This window comes from Candoia aspera, chromosome 6 (assembly GCF_035149785.1).
Source record: "Candoia aspera isolate rCanAsp1 chromosome 6, rCanAsp1.hap2, whole genome shotgun sequence".
NCBI lineage: Eukaryota > Metazoa > Chordata > Lepidosauria > Squamata > Boidae > Candoia > Candoia aspera.
Genome location: NC_086158.1, coordinates 56,706,956 through 56,731,141, shown reverse-complemented (window position 1 = coordinate 56,731,141; position 24,186 = coordinate 56,706,956). Strand labels below are relative to the sequence as shown.

Below are 24,186 nucleotides of genomic sequence, written 5' to 3'. Positions count from 1 at the left end.
TTTGTAGTAAAATAGCCAGGAAGCAACAACATATAATAGCTGCTACTCTATTATTATTATTATTATTATTATTATTATTATTATTATTATTATTATTATTATAGTTATAGTTGGTCGCAGTCAGCCAGATGTTTAAACTGGATTTGGCATTTTTGTCCATCTATCAAGTCCTTCCCAAGGACCTGTAATAGGCAGATGTTGTTTAATACTATTAAAGGTATCATTGCAGGATGTAAGCTATTCCAAATAAAGCTGCCTTTTGCAATTGACTGATAGTGATTTTGTCAATGCTGATTGTGTTCAAGTGGTGCTCCAGATGCTTTGAATTACACCCAAGGCACCTATTATTATTGGTCTATCTTTGCTTTCTTTTGCCACAGTCCTTCTGCTTCTATTTGCAGGTCTTTATATTTTGTGATTTTCTCCAGTTCTTCTCTTCTATTCTGCTGTTTCAAAATACTGCAATGTCCACTATCCAGACTTTTTTGTTTTTCTTATCAACAATTGTTAAGTCTAGGGTGTTGTGTGGCAGTTGCTTGTCTATTTGAATTCCAAAGTCCCAGAGCACTGTAGCTTCTTCATTTTCTATTACTTCATCTATTTTGTGGCCCCATAAGTTCTTGCTTGCAAGCAAGAGAGCCAGTTTGGTCTAGTGGTTAAGGCACCAGGCTAGAAACCAGGAGACTGAGAGTTCTAGTCCTGCCTTAGGCATGAAAGCCAGCTGGGTGACTTTGGGCCAGTCACTCTCTCTCAGCCCAACTCACTTCACAGGGTTGTTGTTGTGGGGAAAGTGGCAGGAGGAAGGAGTATTAGGTATGTTCCCCATCTTGAGTTATTTACAAAAATAATAAAGGCGGGATAAAAAAATCTAAAAAATAATAATTGGTATTTGTTGCAGATATTCCAATGCATCATTGTTGCTACTTTGTCATGCCATTGTTTGTAATCAATCAGTGCAATCTTGCAGCAGCTATCTAGATGGTCCACTGTTTCTTCAGTTTCTTTGCTGAGATGGCATTTACTGTCTCCTGTTGTCTTCTCAATTCTGGCTTTATATGCATTTGTACTTAAGGCTTGGTCTTATACAGCCAGAATTAGCCCCTCTGTCTTTCCTTCAACTTTCCTGCTCATAGACATTCCCAGGTCTTGTTGTTATCTGCATTATTATTATTATTATTATTATTATTATATTATATCCTGCTTTTTTGCTTATATAAGAGCTCAAGGCACTGCATGTAAGAATAGTCTATACTGCACTAAAAAACTTAATAACGTTACTTAGCATAAAGAAGATAATGTCTACTAGCAATTACACTTACTAGTAGTATCTATGAATAACATTTATGTTTTATGAAATCACTTTTCTATGAATAAACAGGAATAATAAATCAGTAGCTACTGAATTAATTGAAAGGAAGAACCAGGTGAATTGTTAGCCACATATCCCTGTCCAAAATTGGAAGGGACAGTTCTCTCAGATATAAACACACAGTTCCAGAAGGAAAACACCACATTATTAAAAGGCTACATACTTACATACATCCCCACCTTTCTTGTCTCCATCTACTACATAATTGTTACTGATTGGAAGCTGAGAAAAGAGTTGCAGAAGTAGGTGGTATGCATATGTGCCCATAGTGGCAGCCTATGCTATACTGAGCCATTTACAGGATTTATTTTCTTTCTTTTTTTCTCTCATTACTACTAAATTTATTAGTAATTTACCCAACAGTGGGAGAGCTAAAAGTAAAAATCATAAATAAATATCAATGTAAAGGGGCCACATGCTGCAGTAAGGTAAAAACATTTGAATATTTGCAAACACTGCAGTCAGTGATGTTAAATTTAACTTTTTTTTCTTTTTAAAAAATTACTTCTCTAGGTTTGGATTCAGTTCTATGAACAATATTTTTTTACTAATTAAAAAAAATAGAATATAGATCTGTATTGCAAAACGTAAGGGTTCAATCTAGTATAGAATAATAAAAACAAGAACTCCTTAAGCATCAACTTCACCTACTGTAAATACATCAGCAGATCCTATGTACATACACTTCAGGTTGAGTGAAATGGAGGTACATATTTTTTCTAAGATTTGTCATCACTATTCTTAACAATACATCCAAGCAGCACTTTACATATGCGCATGCACTTATGAATTACTCAAGTTACCTGGACGGTGTACTTCTGTATTTCATCCAAAACAAACTCTACCTCTTTAGAGGTTGTTAGTGAAGCAAGAATCCCATTTAAGCCATAACAATAAAGTCTGGCATTGTCATAGTTTTCACGACTAGAGTTTATACGAAGGCAAGCATCTCCAACATGACTCCATCCTTCTCCACATAGGTGAGCTAATAAAAAGTTACACAAGATTAAATGTAATTGTGAGTTTTAGAAAAATCCATTTGGAACAGCAAAAAATATTCACCTTTTAAAACACTTACTAAACATATCATGCCCATTATATCATAAACTTTATATATGCTTCAAGGGAAAAATGTACACACACTATGCAACAGATCCAAACTGGATAAATTAATGCAATGACATTTAAGTCCACACTGACACCTGCTAATTCCTATAATGCATTTAATGTGCTTAGAGATCACGTTCTTTATGATCTGCTGTACTATCTTCTTCAATATTGATATCGGAATAACTTATCAGTAGTTCCCTAGCTTCTCCTTTTTCCTCTCTTTGGAAATAAGGACAGCTGCTCTCTACCAATCAGGTTATACTACATCAGTGTTTATCATTTCTCAAAGAAATTACCTAAGAATTCAGCTTCTTCTTCCAATAACCTCAGATGTTCATCTGGCCCTAGAAATTTAAACTCATTCGTAGTAAAATTGCATCCCCTAACCATGTTTCTATCAGTCTCAAGCTTCAGTCCTGCACCTTCATCTTGCCCTTCAGAGTTACCCTGGAGAACATGAAACTGAATAGGAGATTAGTACCTCTGCTTTTCCTTTTGTATTACCTTTTCCTGTCTGTTATTGTCCATTACATTTTACTGTCCTCACTTCCTTTTATTTTGAACATAAAGAAAGAAGCCCTTTTTGCTGTTGTTAGCAAACAGTACTAACATGATCAATGACTGAAGTAAAACTGTAAGTAATATTAAGCTATATAATGGCTTATGTCAAAAAAAGTCCAGAGACTAATAAAGATTTTGAATCATAAAAGTACAACATACATATATAATGTTTAGAGGACACACTGATAGGTGTTTTGGAACTTACTGAAGTGTTATCCAGAAAAATATAACCACATTTGAATTCAATACAATGAAATTTTGATTTAATGGAATCCCGTTTATCTGACTTTGGATGCAACAGACAAAATATCTGTCTAGACATCCCAAAACAGGAGACATGCCCACTGCATTCAAAGCAGCACATAAAAAGTAAACATAGAAAAGTTATAATGACCTTAGTTACAGTAATTTACATCATTTGCATTGATCAACAAATAGCATAATTTACATTATGACCAAAACGATGGAAATCACTGCAATGCAGTGCTTAAAACAATTGGGAATAATGGAACCACCCCCACAATTGGTCCATTATTATCACTATTGTACTGATAACACTGAATATCACAGTTGTCTGTGTCAAATTGAGAACAGCCTGAATTCCTGATCTTATTGTCCCATTCTTTCTTTAATAGCAATGATTATTCGTTATTACATATTATATTATTCAAATCTGAGATAGTTTTTTTTTCTTTTTACCAGGCAAAGCTTGACATTCTTGCTGTCGCTGATCCCACTGGCAATTGAGGTTTAGTGAACAGCTTTTGCAGCTAGTCAACTTATTACATATCTGTTCATTTCTTACATGACATTTGGTGTAGTTCTTCACTGACTAAAATATAAACACATGTACAAATTTTGTTAATTTTCAGAATGAAGGAGAAATAACAAAAAGTAGTGAAGAGCTTGCTGGTCAACTTTGGGCCAGTCCCTCTCATCCCTAGAAAGCAGGCAATGGCAACCCACTTCCAAAAAATCTTGCCAAGAAACTGCAGGCAGTTTTGTCCAGGCAGTTGCCAGGAGTCAAAAATTGACTCAAGGCTTGTGGGCACATGCACACACGTGCACACGTGCACACACACACACAATAACAATATAATAATAATAATAATAATAATAATAATAATAATAATAATAATAATAAAGTACTCCCAGGCAAATCAACAGTTATCATTTAGGGTCTGATTTTTATCTATATACTTATCCATATAATGTATCTTTTGAAAGAAAGAACAGCATTAACATTTTCTGAATTTTCTGAATAATTTCAACAGAATACCTAAAAGAAAGGTTGTAGTCACAGAGCCCAATTCACTAGAAGAACATAGGTTCAGTACATTGTAATGAAATAGCCAGGAAGCTGATGATAGGAAGCTTCTCTGCCTGCAACCACAGAGAACTGCTACGCTTATTTTGAGGGAAGAAGTCTAAATAAGAAGGAAATAACTACAGATAATCTGAATAAGGTTAAAAATGGCCACAATGTTTCTCTACTTTGCAATACATGCTGGGCTAAGAGATAAGGAAGTAAGGCATAATGGTTTAAAATATGAGATTAAGAATACTCATGAGCAAGCTCTGGGTAAAAAGGAGAAAGTAAAAGGCTTTTCTCCCTGCAGTACTCTGCCAAACCAGGTTCCACTTGCTACAGCTACTAAGAAAGAGGGCAGCAGCTGGGGAGATGCAAACAAATCGGGAATATCAATCAGCTAATGGAAAAAGAGAAGCTTTTTTTTTCAGCAATGCGGAAAACAAAAACACATAGTAGATTAACTGGGATTAAGTTTGAAAAGTGAAGAGATTGACTTTGAAAAGGGAAGAGATAAGCAAACTATAAAAACAGGCCAAGACAGAAGCAGATTCCCAACCTGAGGCACAAAAAAATGAGAAAAGCACTACTGTCTTAAAGTTTATGCAAAGAAGGGGGGAGAGTTGGTTTATTTTAACCAACCTTGCCTTAAAGAGGATAGACTGCTACAAATACTCTGGGAGATGCAACAAAATTCATTCCAAAGAATTCAATAGCTTAGTGTTTAAACTGTTTGTTCTAACTGTATGATATTATTTGTATATCTGTACAGTTATTTCTTTACCCCAAGTTTTTCGTCTTTATCCCTAACCAGAGATCTGCTTATCTGGTGTCTCAGGAGGGAGGAGGGAAATCGCTCCTTAGAACCTAACCGACCCCCCCAGGTGGTTGGAGATTTGGCCTCAAGCCTTTAAAAGTAAATTGCAGAAGAGCTGGATAGATCTTGCTTGGGAGAGCATGAGAGAGTCAGCTTCTCAAACTAAGGACAGTTTCTGCCTTAAAACAGGAACTACACATAAATAAATAATATTTTTAATTAGGAATATTTGAGGAAAAGACACTTTGTTTCAAAGGCTCATATCATTAAAGACATTTCAAGAGCTGATTAAAAATATTTTTAACAAGAGATATTTGTTGCTTGAATCATTCTTTTTTTAACCAATTTTACTGATGGTATGTGCTTTTCTCTTTTGTGTTTAAATAAAAATCTATAATATTAGTGTTCAGTTTATTTATTTCAGTGTTTGACATTCATAAAAATACACAGTGCAAAATTAATCCCAAAATTAAGAGTATACCTATAATACTAAGTTTTAACAATGCAAAATATATTTACAAAAATGCATATGAAATTATAAGCTATAAACTGAAAATTAGAAGTCAGTGCTGATGAATCTAAAATCCTTAAAAATAACAATAAGTCTAAAATCCACAGAATAAATTTTTTTAATAAATCTATAAATCTAAATTCTCTATATCACTGTTTTTTTGTTTTTTTATACTAACCTAAAATATAATATTAGTTATAGTAAATATTTGCTTTCTTTTCTGCAAAGCAAATAACTATGCAGGGAACAGCTGTCAAGTACCATGTGAGCCCTGCAAAAGATGCAGCTGCTTTAATGGTTCAAGGAGAGTTTGTTGTGCTTCCACACATTGCAAAATCTCTCTCTCACAACTTTGCCCACCCTAGTATCAATGCTTTTAAAGGATAACATAAACTCTTCTCTTGTTTTGTAAATTTATGGTACAAATGTGAAGTTCAACACATGCAGAAATTATGCCATCTCTTAAAATTAATTGGAATTAGTGATTAAGACAGTTGTAGCCTCCAATTCTAACTAGTATACTAGAACATGCATGCTCTTTCTAAACTAATGAAAGGTAAATGTGTTTCATGTTAAGGCATCCATATTAGAAGGCAAAAAATAAAGTGAGAATTGCAAGATAGGAAAAATTAAAATGCATGGCATCTGAGAAAGAGTTAAAAGGAAATGAGAATGCTGAGTGCAGAGAAAAGATTAAGGGCAGAGGGAGAGAAGCAAAGTATCAATATTAGAAAAAGAAAAAAATTCTACTGGCTATAACATCTATACAAAAAGAAACAGTAGGATGCAGAGTACCTGTGAAGGAAAAAATTTTCTTTTCCCTCTAATTGAAAACAAAATTTCCAAATATAAATTTATTGGGGAGAAGGTGTTGGTATGTCACCTTAATTTTGGTAAATTAGATATGTATCCACTGGGAGGAAAAAAAAGTTTCTCATCATTGGCTGAAACAATAACTTGTAATAAGATAGAAATAGAACTTATGCTATTCTAAGCAATTACTAAACCATGTAACATTTTGCTATAGATTATTAAAAAAAAAGTCTCTGTTCAACCTAGTTGAACAGTTTCTGATCAACCTAGAAATAGTGTACAAGTTAATTGGCTGACAAGGTAATTGCAAACACGAAAACACAACAGCACATAACTATATATAAAGAAATTATCCAGAATAAAAATTTGCAAAGCAACACAAGATTCACCTGCAAAATATGCACAGATAAATTCCAGTAACTTTTTAATACCTTTTTTCATTTAGTTCAGTCATTATACACTGTTGACAATCCTTCCTGATAGGTGCATTACAATGAATTTTAAATTGCAAGTAAGCACCACCTGCTCATTTAATACCAGCTCTACCTAATATTCCTTGTTAATACATCATTATAACAAAGTCAAATTCCTGAACAGTTTTAACCTGCTCCTGAAAATGAATCCATATGGTAGTAAGCAGTGTTCAAAAAAAGTAATGGGGGAGAAGCCCCCAATTTTTACCATTTTTTGTAGATACAACTTGGTAATTAAAGATAATCCAAAGATTTTGAAAAATGTTTAAAAGAAAAGTCAAGGCCCTACTCCTAACCCATGCTACTTTTATATTCAAGGTATGCATTACTTTCTGGATAAATCTTGGTAGTCTAGTATAAATACAAATCCAGTAAGAAATTCTTGTTTACACTAAGGTTGCAGCTAGAGCTAAAAATAATAAATTCATAATTAAGACAGCATATCAGATGGACAGGTTTAAAATGGGTATGTTAATTCATGGAAAGTAAGCTAGAATGATGAGGATGAATTGTATTTTCTTCTGAGACAGGCTTTTGAAGCAAGCTTTATTTTATGGTCTGCATTTAACTGCTAATCACCTTCATCTATATTGAATACAGGAAGCCAAAACAGCTATCTAGGGACTATCAAGGAAATCGACACAAGCATCTGTGTTTCATTCCCATGAACAATATTGTTCATTTCTAGAGTGGCACCAAAGACAAAGTCAGCCATAGCTGAAGCTGCTGAGTAACTCCAGAATTACTTTACTGAAGTTCATATTATGTAGTAATAATTGATAAGTTTGAAACAATACTTGTATTTCCATTCCTTCATATTCTCTATTGCATTCCTGTTCTTCATGAGTTATCAAAAGTAATTGTTAGTGGTTTATTGCATTCATTAGTTAACTCCCTTAAGCTCTAGATGTATATACAATGGCTCAACTTGATTATAGTACTTTGTGGTTTCTTTTGTTCATTCCAGTTTTCTAGATATTTTAAGCACTCCCCTGCTTCTTATTAATGCTACAAATGACATTTCTTTCTTCCTAGGTTTGTATGAATGCCTGGATACTTATTAAAAGTTAGATTTTAAGAATTCTAAGATACTTATATAACCATTCTCTCTAAAGAAGGAGCAGTACTATTTTTCTCAAATTTCTCCTTCCATCTAGCTATGATTTGCTAGAACTCAGGCAAGATTTTTATTTAGAAAGGCCATAGCTCTTGTTCAGATTATCATGAATAATCCTTGTACATTATTTATTTATTCATCATATTTGTCATGAGTACTGATGGGGGGCCTCTATCCAGGGGGGAAAATGCATGCGTAGTACTGAGGAATTAAGCAGCCATTCAAAGAAACACAGATCAGACCCGCCTTAACTTTTGGGGTTTATCTGTCTGGGTTTCTCCCACGCTTCTTCAGTTTGTTAGGATTCTGTTTTATGTAGCAGTAATAAACACTAGAGACCTACTTCTCATCTCAGCGTGATTTCTGACTGTTAGGACAATATTATTTACACCATCACAATCAATTCTAATTCTAGGTGGCTACTAATTCAAGGTTGGTTTATTTGATCAAGGTTAAAATAGACATGTTGTTATTTCTGGCAACACTTAATAGACGTTTGCTCACACCAGGACTGAAATGACAATGCTTTATGGGTTTATTTATAAATAAGAGATGGGACATAGGATGAAGAGATCACTGGTTGTAAATTAAGAGGAGGTGAAAAGTTACTAAATTGTTTATACTTCTTGTGATGAAGGTTGGAAGAAACTGCTTTATTTATTTCTTTTCTTTACTATATTCTTACATTTCATTCTTTTTTTCTATTTTCTGCATTTTTTCTTTTTCTTTGCACTTTTTACTTTTCTTTCTACTTCTCTTTTAGTTTTTACTATTGCAGTTATAATCTTTAATAAAATTACTTTTAAAAAATAATAAGTCTAGATGTCTAGGACAGTAACTTTTTTCTCTTTCTCTCTCAGGTTTCATAGACTTTTTCTGTTTTATCCAACTTTGAAAACTATGTTTATCAAATTTAAAATAAAACGAGCTTAAATCATTTTGAAACCTGACTTTTTCATATCATTATGAAAATGATATGAAAGTAAATCATAAGACAACAGGGCTCTCAGAAAATTATGGTGGCATCATCAGGAATATGCCCTTATGTACTTACATCCCAACACTGATGTAACTACATGTTGTGATATTTGCATGATAATGTAGTCACCCAGTTTCATCATTTGCCTCCCCCCACCCCCGATACCTGATTAGGCTTCTATATTTAATGATGGCATCTTGAAAGAAAAGAAGGCCTATAAATTAATCTGAAAACTATGAGCACCATTAACTTTACACTACTTCTGTTCTCAGTTCTGTACTCACTAAAAAGGAGTAGATTGCCACCCCAAACTTCACTCTTTTGCATTAGCAAAATAGGATGCTGTTGAATCCCTTTACATAGTGCTTCTGACTACCAGATAGAGTTCTGCTGTTTACAAAAGCAGAATGGAAATTGCAACTACATTGGAAATTATATGCAGAAGAAATTCATTACTGTATATTTCTTATAAGGGAATTAATAGTTTCACTTATTACATGTGTCATAAATAAGTGATGAAGAAGGACTCTCACAGTTTTACTACAGCTTCCCAGTCTACTACAAGAGACAAAGAGAGGCTTAGAGATCTCATGCATGATTAGACCATTGAGACCCCTCCTCTATGTACAGTTGAAAAGTAGCTCATGTAAACTGCAGATGTTTTACCATATACTTGGAGATGTGAAATGGCTTTCAGATAAGGCTTTTAATTGGTGAAGTTATTTTCATCGACATTTAATAACAGTTGTTCTCAGAAGTCTTTAATGAAGCTCACTTCAAGGATACACATGGTATAAAATCAAGAATTAGATAATAATTTAATGCTCCAATGGAAATGAAAAAAACAGTAGCTTTGCAAAGATCATAACTACATATTTGATCATCATATCCAGAGGCAATCCAACACTGTAGAAGAATCCTTAGCTATATACAGTCTCATAACAGGATATTCTGTCCCTTGGAGTTATCAAGTATGATCCTATAGAATGACTCAGATAAAAGGTTAGGGTTCTATTGGAAAATGGCAAAATTCACACAACCTGTTTTTCTCAGCTGAAATGGCATGTGTTACCTTGTAGTGCAGCATGTATCAGGAACCCATACATTATTTTAGCATACACTGTAAATCAGGCCACCGCAGCTATAATTTATTTCAACATTACATGTTATGTGAATGAGGAAGTGACTTTGTAAATGTGTGCAGTATTCAGATCTCAGGCAAGGGTCCTTCAGATCTGACATGGGCACCTTTTGTCACCTGCTCCTTAAAGAAGCTGTGCCTTTCTCTGTGTCCACATGGTACCTGTATGGATTCAGGAATTTATGTGTTTGAGTTAATGAGGTAGCAACAGATATTTCAGAAGGAACCAATAGTAGAGAAAAGGTGCTCTCGTAGGATCCAAAGCACTCTTACTTCTTCACATCCAAATACTGTATACCTCTAGTATACAGTAATAGACTTTTGTTACCTTTTTACTGTTAAGGGTAATAGTGAACTATGAAAATGCTTATGAAGAACAAACTGCTTGCATAAGCCACTTTGCACTTAAATTTCAAGAATATTTTCTTGGGCAAATCATTAACTTGACATATTATAAACTTCAGTTTGTTCTCTTTAACTAAGTTAATTCAAGCAAATAAAACAGGGAGGGAGGGAGGATAAAAAGTGTTTTGTATATCTGTACAGTTTCTATTAATTTGTAAACCACCCAGAGTCATTTTGAGATGGGTGGTATAAAAATACACTAAATAAATAAATAGCAATAAGCATAGCTCCTCTGACAACCTTCTTTTAATCTCTAGACACAGAGAAATAGCTTTGTCCAGGAGGAATCAATTTACTAAGAGGGAACAATTACAACTGCAATGTCAGTAAGAGCATGGAAGATATGCATACAACCAGTTGGGATTTCTGTGTTGAAAATAACGAGGGTAGGAATCAAAGAAAATAGGCAAAATTGGTGCAGACAGAAACTGAATTTGCAGGAGGTCTGGTTGTACTGTATTCTGTGTGAATGGGATAGATGAATCCAGACTGACTGATACAGAACTAATAGGCTTTTGGCAAAAGCAAATGACTGAGAAGGGCAAGCTTTAACACATTTACATTTCGACTATGTTTTCTGCATTTTAGCATTCATGACCAGTTTGAAAATTTCAGCTTCGTTGCTTTCTCAATAAAGATAATATATGATGTGGGAAAATTCTAAAGTATAATTTCTGTTTGTTATCCAGCTGTCCTTGCCTAACAGGCCTTAACTGATATATAATGTAATATTCTTGGTCTTTCCCTTTCTTCATTTCTTATCTAGATTGTTTACCTTCTCTTTTCTAAGCGTCATATATGAAAAATCACATAACCTTATATTTGGAAGTTTATTTTTTAAAAAAATATTTCCGTAAATGCAGTTTTTCTAATATTTGTATGTTTTTAAAGATAAATAGTTATCAAAGCCATAAATGGTTTTATCAACTCAGAAAAATATCCACGGTATTCTTATGTACTTCTGAGACTTTGCCTTATCACAAGTAATTGTATTTTTCTGTCAAAAGTGCTACTGTATGCCACTGATAACACATAAGTAAAGTCCATCACTGTTGATAAGCATCTTCATGTTTTCCCCCCCAAGGGAACATATATCAAAGTGGTTAGAAGCGTCTGGGGGGAGGAGCGTTGAAGTATATTCTTTTATTAAATTCAGGAAACTAAGCAGCAGAAAAATCTTCCCCTATGTTTTCTTTAAACAGTGTTATATGCCTCTAAAATACGTGGGGGACATCATATCAAAACAAAAGGCAATGTCTCCCACGTTCCAATCCAGGTCCTGCCAGGAGTGACAAAGATTTATAGGCCTCAATATGAAAGACATTGGTTGCCCACATTTTCTGGAACAGAAGAGTGTCAAAATGGGCAGTAAAGAGCAAAAAGGCAAAATCCCCTTTCCTGGCTTCCCAGCCAGTAATATTTATGGGAAGCTTCTAGTCAAGGAGACTTTCCAGGGGTGGGAAAAAGTCAGACCCATTATGCTGTGCTTGGTCTCAGAATAGGGTATCTATTAGAGGTGTCTGAAGTATTACCAACAAGAGAAATACACTATTATTGTAAAATTAAAACTGAATATTAAGTAATCAGGCTATCAACCTGAACACAATATGCAGCTCCCAAATGTGTTAGCTAAGATCCTATTGTTAATATTCAAAATTAAATATACAGACTCTTACAATTCTAGAGTTATATTAAATTGTGCTATTTAGGCCTTCAAGTCCAATATCCAGTGTAATGCAGATACTCAAGTTAAAACATCATCAATAGATGGATGTCTGGCCTCTGCTTGAACACTCCCAGCAAAGGGGAGCTCACTATCTCCTAAACTAGCTAGTTCCATTATCAAAATGCTCAAATGCTCCAAATTTTTCCTGACATTACTTTGCATTGTGTTTTCATGAATATTTCTCTTTGTTTATGTATTCATTTATACTAACAGGGGGACAGTCTAAGGCCCTCCAGATAATGCTGAACCAATTATAATAGCCTCAGGCTGCATGGATAACAGTGAGAAAACCTAGGAGATACAGAGCAGCAACGTCCAGAAGGACATCCAATTCATACCATAACTTCTTCTACATTCCACATTGCAGGCATAAAAGCAGAATTATGGCCCTGCAGTTTTATACATTTACCTCAGAATAAGACTAACTGTACTCTCTCGGCTAAATGAAAAAGTAGGATGGAAATCCTGAAGGAAAATACAATTCAGAAGCATTGGAAAATTCTGAAAAATGAGATGTTTATGGCCCAAACACAATACCCAAATAGAGGGAAAAAAATCAGGAAACAGCTGATGAGACAGGGGTGGTTGTATAAAGAGTTCTCTGATAAGTTGAGATACAAAAAGGACTAGTTTAAAAAATGGAAGGAGGACCATATAATAAAAGCAGCACATCAGGAAATAGTCTGAATCTGTAAAGATAGGATCAGGAAGGCTAAGACTCAGAATGAGCTGAGGCTTGCAAGAATGCTAAAAAATAATACAAAAAGTTTCTTGGGTATCTGAGGAACAAAAAGTTAAGGAAACAGAAAATCGTCAGGTTGGAGAAGATGCCAAGACAGGGTGCACAACAAACTGCTTAACTTTTTGTCTTTTTGCAAAAGGAATGTGTAATCTAACGCATCAGAATCTGAACCAGTTTTTTTGTTTTTTGTTTTTGGCAGAGTAGCTAGATTAGTAGACCAAGAAAATGTTGTGAATGTAATGTAATTAGACTAAGCCATTTGATAACATTGACCATAGTCTCCTTATGGATAAAGTAGAACAATGTGGGATGGATGGTCCCAGTACCAGATGGATTGTACCCAAAGTGAGGTCCTTAATAGATCTAAGTCTACAAGGAGAGAGGGTACCTCGGGGTTCTGTTCTAAGTTCTTTTTTATGCAGCAGGGTACCTCAGGGTTCTGTTCTAAGCTCATCAACATTTTTTATAGATGACTTAAACAAGGGGATAAAAAGAATACACATCAGATTTGCAGATGACACCAAGCTCAGAGGGATTGCCCACATCTCAGAAAACAGGCTCAGAAAACAATGCAGTTCAGTGGTGAGAAATTTAGGGTTCTACACTGAAGTATGAAATATCAGATGTTCAGGTACAAGATAGGTGGTACTTGGCTCACCAATAGTAGTTTTGTGAAAGATATGGGTGTCTTGGTACACCACAGATTCAGTATGAGCCAGCAATGTATTGCAGTTGCCAAAAAGAGACAATGAAATCTTGGGCTGCATCAGCAGAGATATAATGCTGAAATCACAAAAAGTGATAGTCCCACTCTATGCAGGACTGATCACACTGTGCCTGCAACTTTCTGTCTGGTTTTGGCTGTCACAATATAAGAAAGATGGGTTGGACTAGAAGACCTCCAAGGTCCCTTTCAGCCCTGAGATTCTATTATTTCAGTGGTTCTCTTTACCTGTAAATGTGATGTTTGAAGTATATTAATTTGAGAAATATTTTGAATATGTTAATTGTGAACAATATTTTCTGATAAAGTGGTTATGAACTTATTTTTTCTGAGAAATGTATTTTGATTATTTGATATACACAACTTTGTTCTCTGCACTAATCCTGCAAGTTTGGAGGTAGTTTATGAAGAAGGGAGAAAACAACTGAACGATGATCATTCATAATTCCCAAATGGTTGGATAAGAAGAATGCTTCAGAGTACATTAGGTTATTAAGTTAGTTATTTCAAACTTAAGTGTTTTGCTTTATTGGCAAGGAAAATGGGAAAATAAGCTGCTGCACAAGTTTCATTATTTTTATTTTCAATTATATTAAATACATTTGCAATTAATGCATTATGTTAATTCAGTATTAGCATCAAACTTCTGATCTTAATATGATATTTACATCTGATGGCACCAAAGAGCAAGCTAATGATTACAAAGCAGAACCATTAACAAAACCACACGGTAGCAATCAACACTCACCATGCTGCAGTTACTGTTTGCAGAAATACACTTCTTATCATCACACCACTGACAGCCATTTGTATTAGCAGTGCAACTGGCACAGTCTGCATATTTGTAACATCTGTCATCTGCTGCGGCTATCAGACAAATGAAAAGCATAGCAAAACATCAACATGAGAAACTGGGGATGTCATGCTTTTTAATTTGTACATTTTTAACTGTTGTTGTAAACTGTATTTATTGTACTGTTAATTGTAAATGCAACTTTTAGTCTAATATTAACATTCATTAATAAGAAGCAAATAATATAGGTTAGCTTTCATTTATATTCTACTGGATGCCTTTCTCATTTTAGGCCTACCAAACAATCATTTCTGGAACAAAATTTTTAAAATTCTAATTTCTGTACACTGTAAACAAAAATGTGTAATGTTTTCATTACTTCATTCATCAATTTATCAAAATGGAAGAGGAAGTCCCACCCGAAAGGTACTTTGAGCAGTGCAATCCTAAGTTTTTTTATTAATTCCCACAAAGCACAGAATGTCACCTTGATGATTAAGCAGGCCTCTTGGAACACGCACGTGGATTCACACAAATATGTTCTGCCACATGGAAAGAGAGACACTTACCTTTTAAAAATCTTCATGTCCGTACATGGTCAGACTATATACCTCTTTCTCAAAGTGATAACAAAGCCAAAATTGGGGAAAGCATCTTAGGCAGTGAAGAGAGAATGATGGTCTCATCACAATCATTCTAGAGCTGCTTAGCAAGTTAGAAACTCCCACTGGATTTTAGTTCTCTTTGCTCACAAAGTTTATTTATGGCACCCACCATCCCAAAATAACAATCCCTTTTAATTGCCCTGTCTGATCTTCAGAGACAGTTTAATGCCTGAAGAAATTCCTGAAGGGGGTAGGCAGGAAGTCCAGTTTTGTGTGTGTGCCTGAGAAAAGACTCAAAGTGCCATGGAAAAAAGGCAACCAGCTCTCTCCGGCACCAACTGCTTGCAGTTTTGATGACAAACACTGGTCATATAGAGCTGATGAGGCTTCCGGTGGGGACATGGTGGACTGAACAGCTGTGCCCGCAGGCTCAGCGGGCAGAACCGACAACGCTGCAGTTTTTTCAGACTCAGGCAGGTTTTTTATGAAGCCCAGGAGTGTTTTCCCAGAAAAAGGAAAGCACCTGGAATCACCCCATCTGTCCTCCGAATGGCAGCTTGCAGCCAAAAGATCGCAAACTGCGTTCACATTCGACTGGGAAGAGCAGCTGGCAGGCTGGGATGTCACCATTTTCCAAGCCGCACTGTAGCCTTAAAGGGACACTAAGACAGGCCACCCCTTGTCTAAATCACCCAATTTATATTTCTTTTAAGTATGCGTACCTAAGAGGGGCTTTCTACAGCAAGGAGAAGCGGCTGTCTTGGTGCTTATCATTATTTTTGGGATTGATTTTTTAAAAAATTCTTCTTAAGTTTTGGACTTTGTTTTCCATCCAAATATTAAGGAGGATTGAGAGTAAATAATTGTCTCCCTGTTATTATTTTTGTACTAAATTTGAAGATATTAGCATTTTCCTACACGTTGAATTGGCTATTTTGAACTTTTAGTTTTCTGCTTCTACTTTCTCTGGGGAACTGTCTGCATATCTCACTTATGCTCATGAGAACACATTCCAGAATTCTTTCATATCTTCAACTTTCACTGGTTAAGCTCCTAGGGGTGCCATAATCTACTGCTTGAGACATGGAGAATTTTAAACAGACTCTCTGACTTCCACCAAGATTTTAAACAAATTCTTTCTGATTCTTACCAAGTTTTTATGCAAGGCATTCAGGACATTGTGGAAAATATGAGGTCTAAAATATGTCATCTGGTTGTGTTGGGATGTTGTGGAGGAAACTGAGGAATTTAACAGGGACAGAAATGTCTCTTCTAACAGTGAGATTGGGACTTCTGTTGAAATGCTGGATAAAGATAAGATAGTCGAGTTGAAGAAATTAAAGGGAGAGATCGAGTTGCAAGCCATAAGTGAAATTGATCTTCTGATGGAACACCATGGAAAAGAAGGGCTTATTATGTATGGGAGGTGTCCTGAAGAGAAGCCGGAGTTTTTGGCAGTTGGGCTGTTCGATTTTTTAAAGAAAAAAGCTCTGTGCGCATTGTAGGGATATGTAAATGCTCTAATTTATTTTGAAGTGGGATAATGGTTTAATAATATTTATCTTGATCGTTTTTAGAGTTTGGCTGATTTCATTTATCCTTAAGGGTTTGGATTAATATTATAAGGTATAATAAAAAATAATAAATGTCTGCTTTTGGGTTTAATATGATCAAGATTATGTAAATTGTTGTATTACTAAGTATAATGGCAGACAATTTATATGTTTTTTTAGTTTGATCTTTATTATAGTAGACAGGAATGTACAGAACAGTAGTAGGAAGGAAATAATTAAATAAATGTTATCTTTGGGGGGAAGTTAATTAGGAGGTTTATAAAAATACATATTTTTCTTCTAATGTAAGGGGAGGGAGCAACTGTATTTAGTGATTTTTATAATGTACCAATGGAATGATTTATAGAAATAATGTGATTTTGGTTTAATACAGAGTAAGGGATTGATTATAGACAATTGTTATATATCCTTGCTGTTAAAAGTCAGAAGTCAACTCTTTTTGTAATTTTGAACAATGTTCTGTTGTGTTTCCACACTTTTCTAGTTTATTCTTTTTTTTTTCTCTGTAGCTTTTTTTTTCTCTGTAGCTTTTATCTTTGCTTGAAACTTAATAAGATTCTTATTTAAAAAAACATAGAGCCAATGAGAGAGCAAGAGCCAGTGCTGAGACAGGGAATGGATGGGATCGCTAGGTGCACAAAGAGGGGAACAGAGACCAGGATTTTTGGTGTTTGTTTGTTTCCTCTTAGTCTCTTGTGCAACCCTATCAAGTTCTCATGGTTTGAAAAACCCTGCACTAGATCCAGAAATTGTTTTGCATTTTAGCATGGCCAAGTCAACATCCAGTTGACCTTAATTCAACTGAAATGTTCTGGCATGATTTGAAGCAAGCAGTTCATGCAAAACAGCCTACGAGTATTAATATCATAGGATACAGTATGCCAGGATCTTTCTCTCACCAATGTATACTAAAACCAAACTGACTGCATGAGGCTATGCATCTTGTATGAACCTAGGCAATATTTAGGTCATAAAGTAATATTGAGTAGTTCAAAATGTTCAAACTGTGGACTACTAGCATTTTGTTTTATGGGTAAAAATTGAGAAGTGTATAATAAAAGCATTCAATCACAAAACAGTTTAATGATAAATTTTAGGGCAGCATCTTCTCAAAAGAGTTCCTTTCTAATTGCACTGTAGTAGGCAATATGCTATTTTAATCATACACATTACAGAATTACAACAGAAATGTTATCTGTGCCTAAAGATAATGAGATTTATTCATTTCTCATAAAGTTAATTTTGAAGTTTCTGAATTGTGATATAAAATGCTACTCAGCAAAATAAAGCCAGAACATTGTACTTTACCAGATCAACTTGTTAAGATTTTAAGAAAATAACACATTTAGCCTTAATCAATTTGCTGGAAGTATTCTGAATCATCACTTTCCTCAACACAGAGTAAGTTAAGTTCTTATGAAGCAGTAAACAAAGAATCTAAATACTTAAGAAAAGCATGTATTTGAAAAAGGTTAGCATTCAAGGTGAGATATAAATTAGGGATATATACACTATTCTAAAACTGTGGTATTTGATGTCGATAATAAATATAAACATACTAAAATATTTTGCTTATCAGTGATTGTGCAAGATATAAAAACCAAAAGGCCTTGACATTCAGGAGTGCCAAATAATTTATATGTTTAAGCTTAATAGTTATGCAGCTATGTCATATTGCTGGCTAAAGATTATTTGGGATTTAGATTAAGGATCAAAAGAAATGTTCAGGATATCATATTGTCCCGTCCAAGTATTGAGATATTTGAAATCTTAAACATTTCTCATTGTTAAGAAGCAATGATGTTATGGCTGAACTGTGGAGTTCTCTGTCATGGGGGGCTCAGAAGACGAAGAAGAGCAGCCAATTCCTGAAGCAGCCTTGGAGGATGAGCAGTCAGCTCTGGGGTCACCGGACAAACAGCACCTGAGCAGGCAGAGGAGGCGGGGCCGGCCAGCAATCAGTGGGGATAGCTGCCGCTACTCACGAGAAGATGAGGACTCGGAATTGCCACCCCCTCTCAATGCAAGAGCACAGAGACCAGAATGAAGAGGAGAACAGAGGAAGTCAGTGAGGTTACTTGCAAGGAAGCAGTCTGCCCCCCCCCCAAATGAGCCCCACCGGGGCTGCTCTTATTTAAGAAGTGCTATGAGCCCAAGACCGCCATTGGAAACAATCATTCATTAACTCCAACTCTCTGTGCCTTGCCTTTTGACTCTGAACCTGGACCAGCTGACAACCTCCCCAACGCTTTAGACTCCTGGACTGCCTGACCATTCTTATGCCTGTTCCCTGGACTCTGAACTCTTTATTTAGGCAAGTTGCTGGACTTGGTTGCTTTTATGTGCATGTGTTTGCACATAACTTTGTATTGCTGCTTGCTATGAGTAAAAGTTTGCAACTACCTCTTGTGTATTTGTGTGTGCCTGGCCTGAGACAGGACATTCTCAGAATCTAAGTTATGAACCTCCCTCCTTGACAGGCAGATTTTCCTGTATAATCCTTTTATCCAAATACTATGTCTAAAAAAATCTGCTGTGCTTGATATTTTGCTGTATTTGGATATATATTCCAAACACTGTGGATAAAGCTAGGAAAGACATGTATCTTTAACACACTGCAATTAATCCACTTTAAAAAATGAAGAGATGTATGCTTATCTAATCCCATGAGTTAATGTGGCAGTTAAAGATAAACAGTTTAACACTGTTAATTTTAAGGTAGCTATTTGATATCTTTTGTAGGGGAACAAACAAAAGCATTTATAACCTCCTTGAAAGAGTTCTGTAACTATTTTTATAAACGTTACACCAAGCATGTACATGAAGGAAGCAGAATGGTGATAGTCTTGTTTTATAAATGTGCTGATTGGAGTATAAAAAAGCTTACGCATGTAAAACTTGCTCTGTATAGCTGGGGCCTTAGCTTAGGTAGCTTGCATTTGTATAGACAATTGTACTACTAAATGCATTTTCATGGCAGAATAGGCCAGGGCAATGCACTCATTGAGTTCATGCATTCAGTTTAACATGTATTATCAATATTACAGGACAATTTACTTACCTATTTTTCTGGGACATTTTGCCCGAAGAATGTTAGTATCATGTCCAGGTTCCCATGATACACAGTGATTTTTGTTCCATAAGCACCTTAAGCCTGGCCCAGCAGTTTTACAAAGATCTTCATCTCTGAATGCTTCACAATTGGGAGGTTTGTATACAAGGATGTCATTCAACAAAATGCTTGAAAAGCCTCCAAATATATACATGGACCTATTAAATAAAATAAAGTAATACTGTGTTTCTACAAGAATAGATATCAAAGCCATGAACCTGCCTTATTTACATCCCCCTTTTAAAGTGTTAGAAATGTATATTTACCCATTGCTGACAATTGCAGAATGACCAAATCTGTTCACATCCCGATGAAGTCTTGGTTTTGGAAGAACTTTCCATTCATCACAAGCTAATAAGGGAAGAGAATGCAATTTGTTCTTATTGAACTTCAAAGAATATAAATCAGTATTACTAGAAACTATGACAATTACAGAATAACCCAAATCTCTCACATCACAAGGAAAATGAAGTTCACAAATAATTTTCTGTTCATTGGAAAATACTAATGTAAAAAATATGGTTGCAATTTCCTGTTCATAACCTTCAAGGAAATAGATCTCTGCATTTTAAAATAACAACTGATATATTGATATACAACTTTTAACTAACTATGCATTCAGTATTTGAATGTATTGAACTCAGTGTAATTTCAATTCATTGTAACCAGGTCAACCCTCTAAGGTAGATTAAAATTATCATCTTATTGCAGATGTATGATCTGAATTAAAATGTGTGGAGTCCTTGGTGCTCTGAGCTTGGTTGTTTGCTTACAGACATTTCATTACCTGACTAGGTAACATTATCAGTGCTAGCAAGCGTGGGGTTTACTCCCTGTTTATATACAGTAGCTTGCTCTACCAGTGTTGGTGGGGGTGGGGTTTTCTCCTTGGTAGAGCCTTGATTAGGCTTTGTTTTCTGTTTGATAGTTTGTCTGGTGTTCATCCCTGCTTATCTGGGTATTGGCTGCTGGAGAGGATGTGTTCTGGTCTTTTTCTTTCCTTCTTAGCCTTTTTATTCTTTCTCTTGAATGGTGTGTAAATGTGGTTTCTCTCTATGTGTCTATTGATGGCTGATTTGTCTGAATGAGAAGCTTCTAGGAATTCCCTAGCATTTTTCAATTTAGCTTGGTCTAAGCTGCTCACAGTTTCCTAGCTGAAACTATGGCTGAATCTGTCCATGTGTTGTGAGATTAAGGAGTTTTCATTGTGTCTTCTGACTGCTAATTGGTGTTCATGGATGTGCTCTGCTAGTCTTCTGTCTGTCTGTCCTACATAGTGGAAGAAGACTAGCTGCCCTTACCCTGTATGTTGTAGATGACTCCTGTTTTTTTCATCCTGGGCTCCTGGGTCTTTTGGTTTACTTAAGATGTTTTAAAGGGCTTTAGTTGGTTTGTGTGCTGTGGTGATGCCATGTGATTGTAACAGTCTGTTGGTTGTTTCTGAGATGTTTTTGGTGTGTGATAGTATTATCCTTTTCATAGCTTGTGCTGGTTGTGCTGTAGTGGATTGAGTGGTCAGGCACTTTTTATAAAGTTGTGTGGGTATCCATTTCACTGGAAGTTGTTGTATAGGCAGTCTGTTTCCTTTATCTGGTGTTAAGGGTTCCTGCAGGGCATTTGTACTCATCTGAATAATGTTCTTACACAGATGCTCTTGTGGGAGGTTGAGGTATTACTTTGGTAATGGAACACTTGATTACTGTGGGCTGTTTAACATGTTTCTATAGTTTATTATGCAAATTTTCATCCTGGCTACTGTGTTATAATTTTCTAAGCATGGTTTTCATGAATGAATATATTTTTATCCATATATAAGTATATATTTCTAGAAAGTATGACCTGATGCTCATATTTAAATCCCCATTCATGACAAATGTTTCATAACCTACTGAACTATATTGAGGTCTGTAAACTGAGACCAATTTCTCATTATGCCATGCTGAACCAGTATGAACTTCGTAAGGTTTATCATTATGTTTGCTGTATTGTAACTCCTTCCTGAACACATTAATTAGTGATGTAGCATTTGCTTTTGATATGACACAAAGTTGATATATATCCTAATCCTGTAAAGACAGGTGAAAAAGATTGCACTGCTTCTCATCTCTTTAACTCCTCTTACTCAGTTTTAATCTGTTTACTGTTTTCATTTTAGGGCTGTGAAAATAGAACTTTTTTCTGGAATGCCTCCTATGCACAACTCAAGTATATGCATACTGACATTGTACTGCCACTCTCTGGACATGCTGTTTGCAAACTACATACATTTCTCCTTTGTCCTATAGGATTTGAATTTGAGATATTGCCATTGCATAAACTCTTATAAACTTTACAACATCCAAAGTTGAACTGTCTTTTTACAATTGTTTCACTGCTATACTTTTAGAATTCTGTTCTTTATCATATCATCTACATTATAGAGTATAAAAAAATCTTGCACCCTCAGCTTATTTAAGGATCTAGCCTGTCATTCCTTGCTTTCACAGAAGAGCTTCCTCTGCACAGATATATGTGGAATACAATGTTCCTCCAACTTTGCAAATAATATATCATTTGTCTGTTTCAGGACCAGAAAATATCACTGTCAACAGTTTTCTGCCACATTTCCAGTATCAAAGAGCAGTAGCTAAATCTTTCTTTCTGGTGTTACTGGGATTCAGATTCCTTTTGCCACTATCACCCTTAAACTCCCCTTAAACTTACCCTGAACCCTTAATATATAAGACCTTCTAATGATTCTATTAGCAATAATTGGAATTGTACTTCCGTGCCTACATCCTCCTAAACAAATGAGATATTTCAAATAAAGTTGTGCAAATCATTTGAAAGGATGATTTGCTCTTAGCATTGCCATGAGTGAAACACCACACCTTAAAGCACAGCTCCCAAAGGATTCAGCACTTCTCTGAAGGCTTTTGAGATTATTTGATACATGGTCTGGCTACTACGTGTACATTTTCACTGGAACATCCATATTTTCACTGGTAAAGGAATGTAAAAAAGACCTTGGGGAAGGAAGGAGTGAAACACCGAAGGAGGAAAAACAAAAACTCAGTCCTGAAAAAAGTGGAAAGCATGAGAAAGAAACGCAAAATAACCTGACTTGATTTCCTCTGGTATAAAATGAGGTAGAGACAAATTCTGACAGGTTTTCAAGATTCTGTCATTGTAGCCTACAACATAAAGTAATATTCCTAGAATCCCTGCAGTGTCTGTTGCTTCATCTTTGAGGTAGAGAGACGATATCAGTCTTTCAAGAGCTATTTCACTCTGCCCTATTGTATATTAGACAAAGTCAAGGTTGGGTTGATCAACACTTTCCACTTCTCAGAACTGAGTTACTGTTTCTTCTCCCTCAACAGTTCATTTGTTCCTTTACCAGTTCCATCTCCACATTCCTTTACATCATTCGACCTGCAGCAAGAAGACATGACTACCTTGACATTTCAAGAAACACGACTTCATCCACAGCACTGTTGCAAATGAAGTACTGATCCTAATGGTTTTCAGAGTCCTAAATTATGACATCCATGGAATCTATTTAACATTCTCAGCTTAATGTTTTCAGTTCTTGCTAATACTTTATCAGGAAGAAATAGCCTGAAAATAGAAGTTGCATTATTTCTCAACAGCTCTCTTTTAAAAAAAAGTTATATGATTACATATAATTAGTAAGCGTTTATAAGGAACATGTATTAGCTTTTCAGCTGTTATAGACTGATTCAAAATACACACATAGAATCTTCATATGTACCAAAAAACCTTCCAGGACTACTGTGATTCGTGATATTTCATTATTTTGCCGCTAGTGACTTAAGCAGCAATGAGAAGTATCAAGAATGTTGGCAGAAAGGTACTTGAAGGAACAGCTTTAAAAAAGCTCATAAGAGGAGTGTTACAATAATAATATAATGAAAGGATGCCAATCACAAGTGGCAGAACAAAGGGAGAATGATGCTAACAGCAATGAAACATGATGCTAACAACAATGAAAACAATGTGTATTTCTCATATTCTGAGTAATTTACAACAGTCTTAATAAAGTCATATTATGGACTGGGAAAAAAAAGACTGAATAATTGTTTTTCATGTGAACAACATAAGGAAGAACTATGTTATCTCAGCAGCTTCTCAATTTATTTTATAAATTCAATTCAACTTCTTATAATTCAATTGTCTCAGACTGCCTGGAAGATCTAAATGTACAGTGGTCAGTGTACCTTGCAGCTAAAACACATCTATGCCATTCATTTTAATTTGATCGAGGGTGGGGCAATTCAGAAGCTTTGTTTGATTTTTTTTTTT

At 35.3% G+C, this 24,186-nt stretch overlaps 1 protein-coding gene across 1 annotated transcript in view; it reads right to left on the bottom strand.

Annotated features, from left to right (window-relative positions):
* ATRNL1 (attractin like 1) overlaps positions 1-24,186 on the bottom strand; it is a 609,453-nt gene that overhangs the window by 486,349 nt on the left and 98,918 nt on the right. Inside the window, exons 11-15 of the mRNA XM_063307208.1 lie at positions 20,148-20,232; positions 19,831-20,039; positions 14,546-14,664; positions 3,740-3,872; positions 2,173-2,354 (exon numbers count right to left, since the gene is read on the bottom strand). Of these exons, the coding sequence (XP_063163278.1) occupies positions 2,173-2,354; positions 3,740-3,872; positions 14,546-14,664; positions 19,831-20,039; positions 20,148-20,232 (728 nt within the window). The remainder of the gene's footprint in view (positions 1-2,172; positions 2,355-3,739; positions 3,873-14,545; positions 14,665-19,830; positions 20,040-20,147; positions 20,233-24,186) is intronic.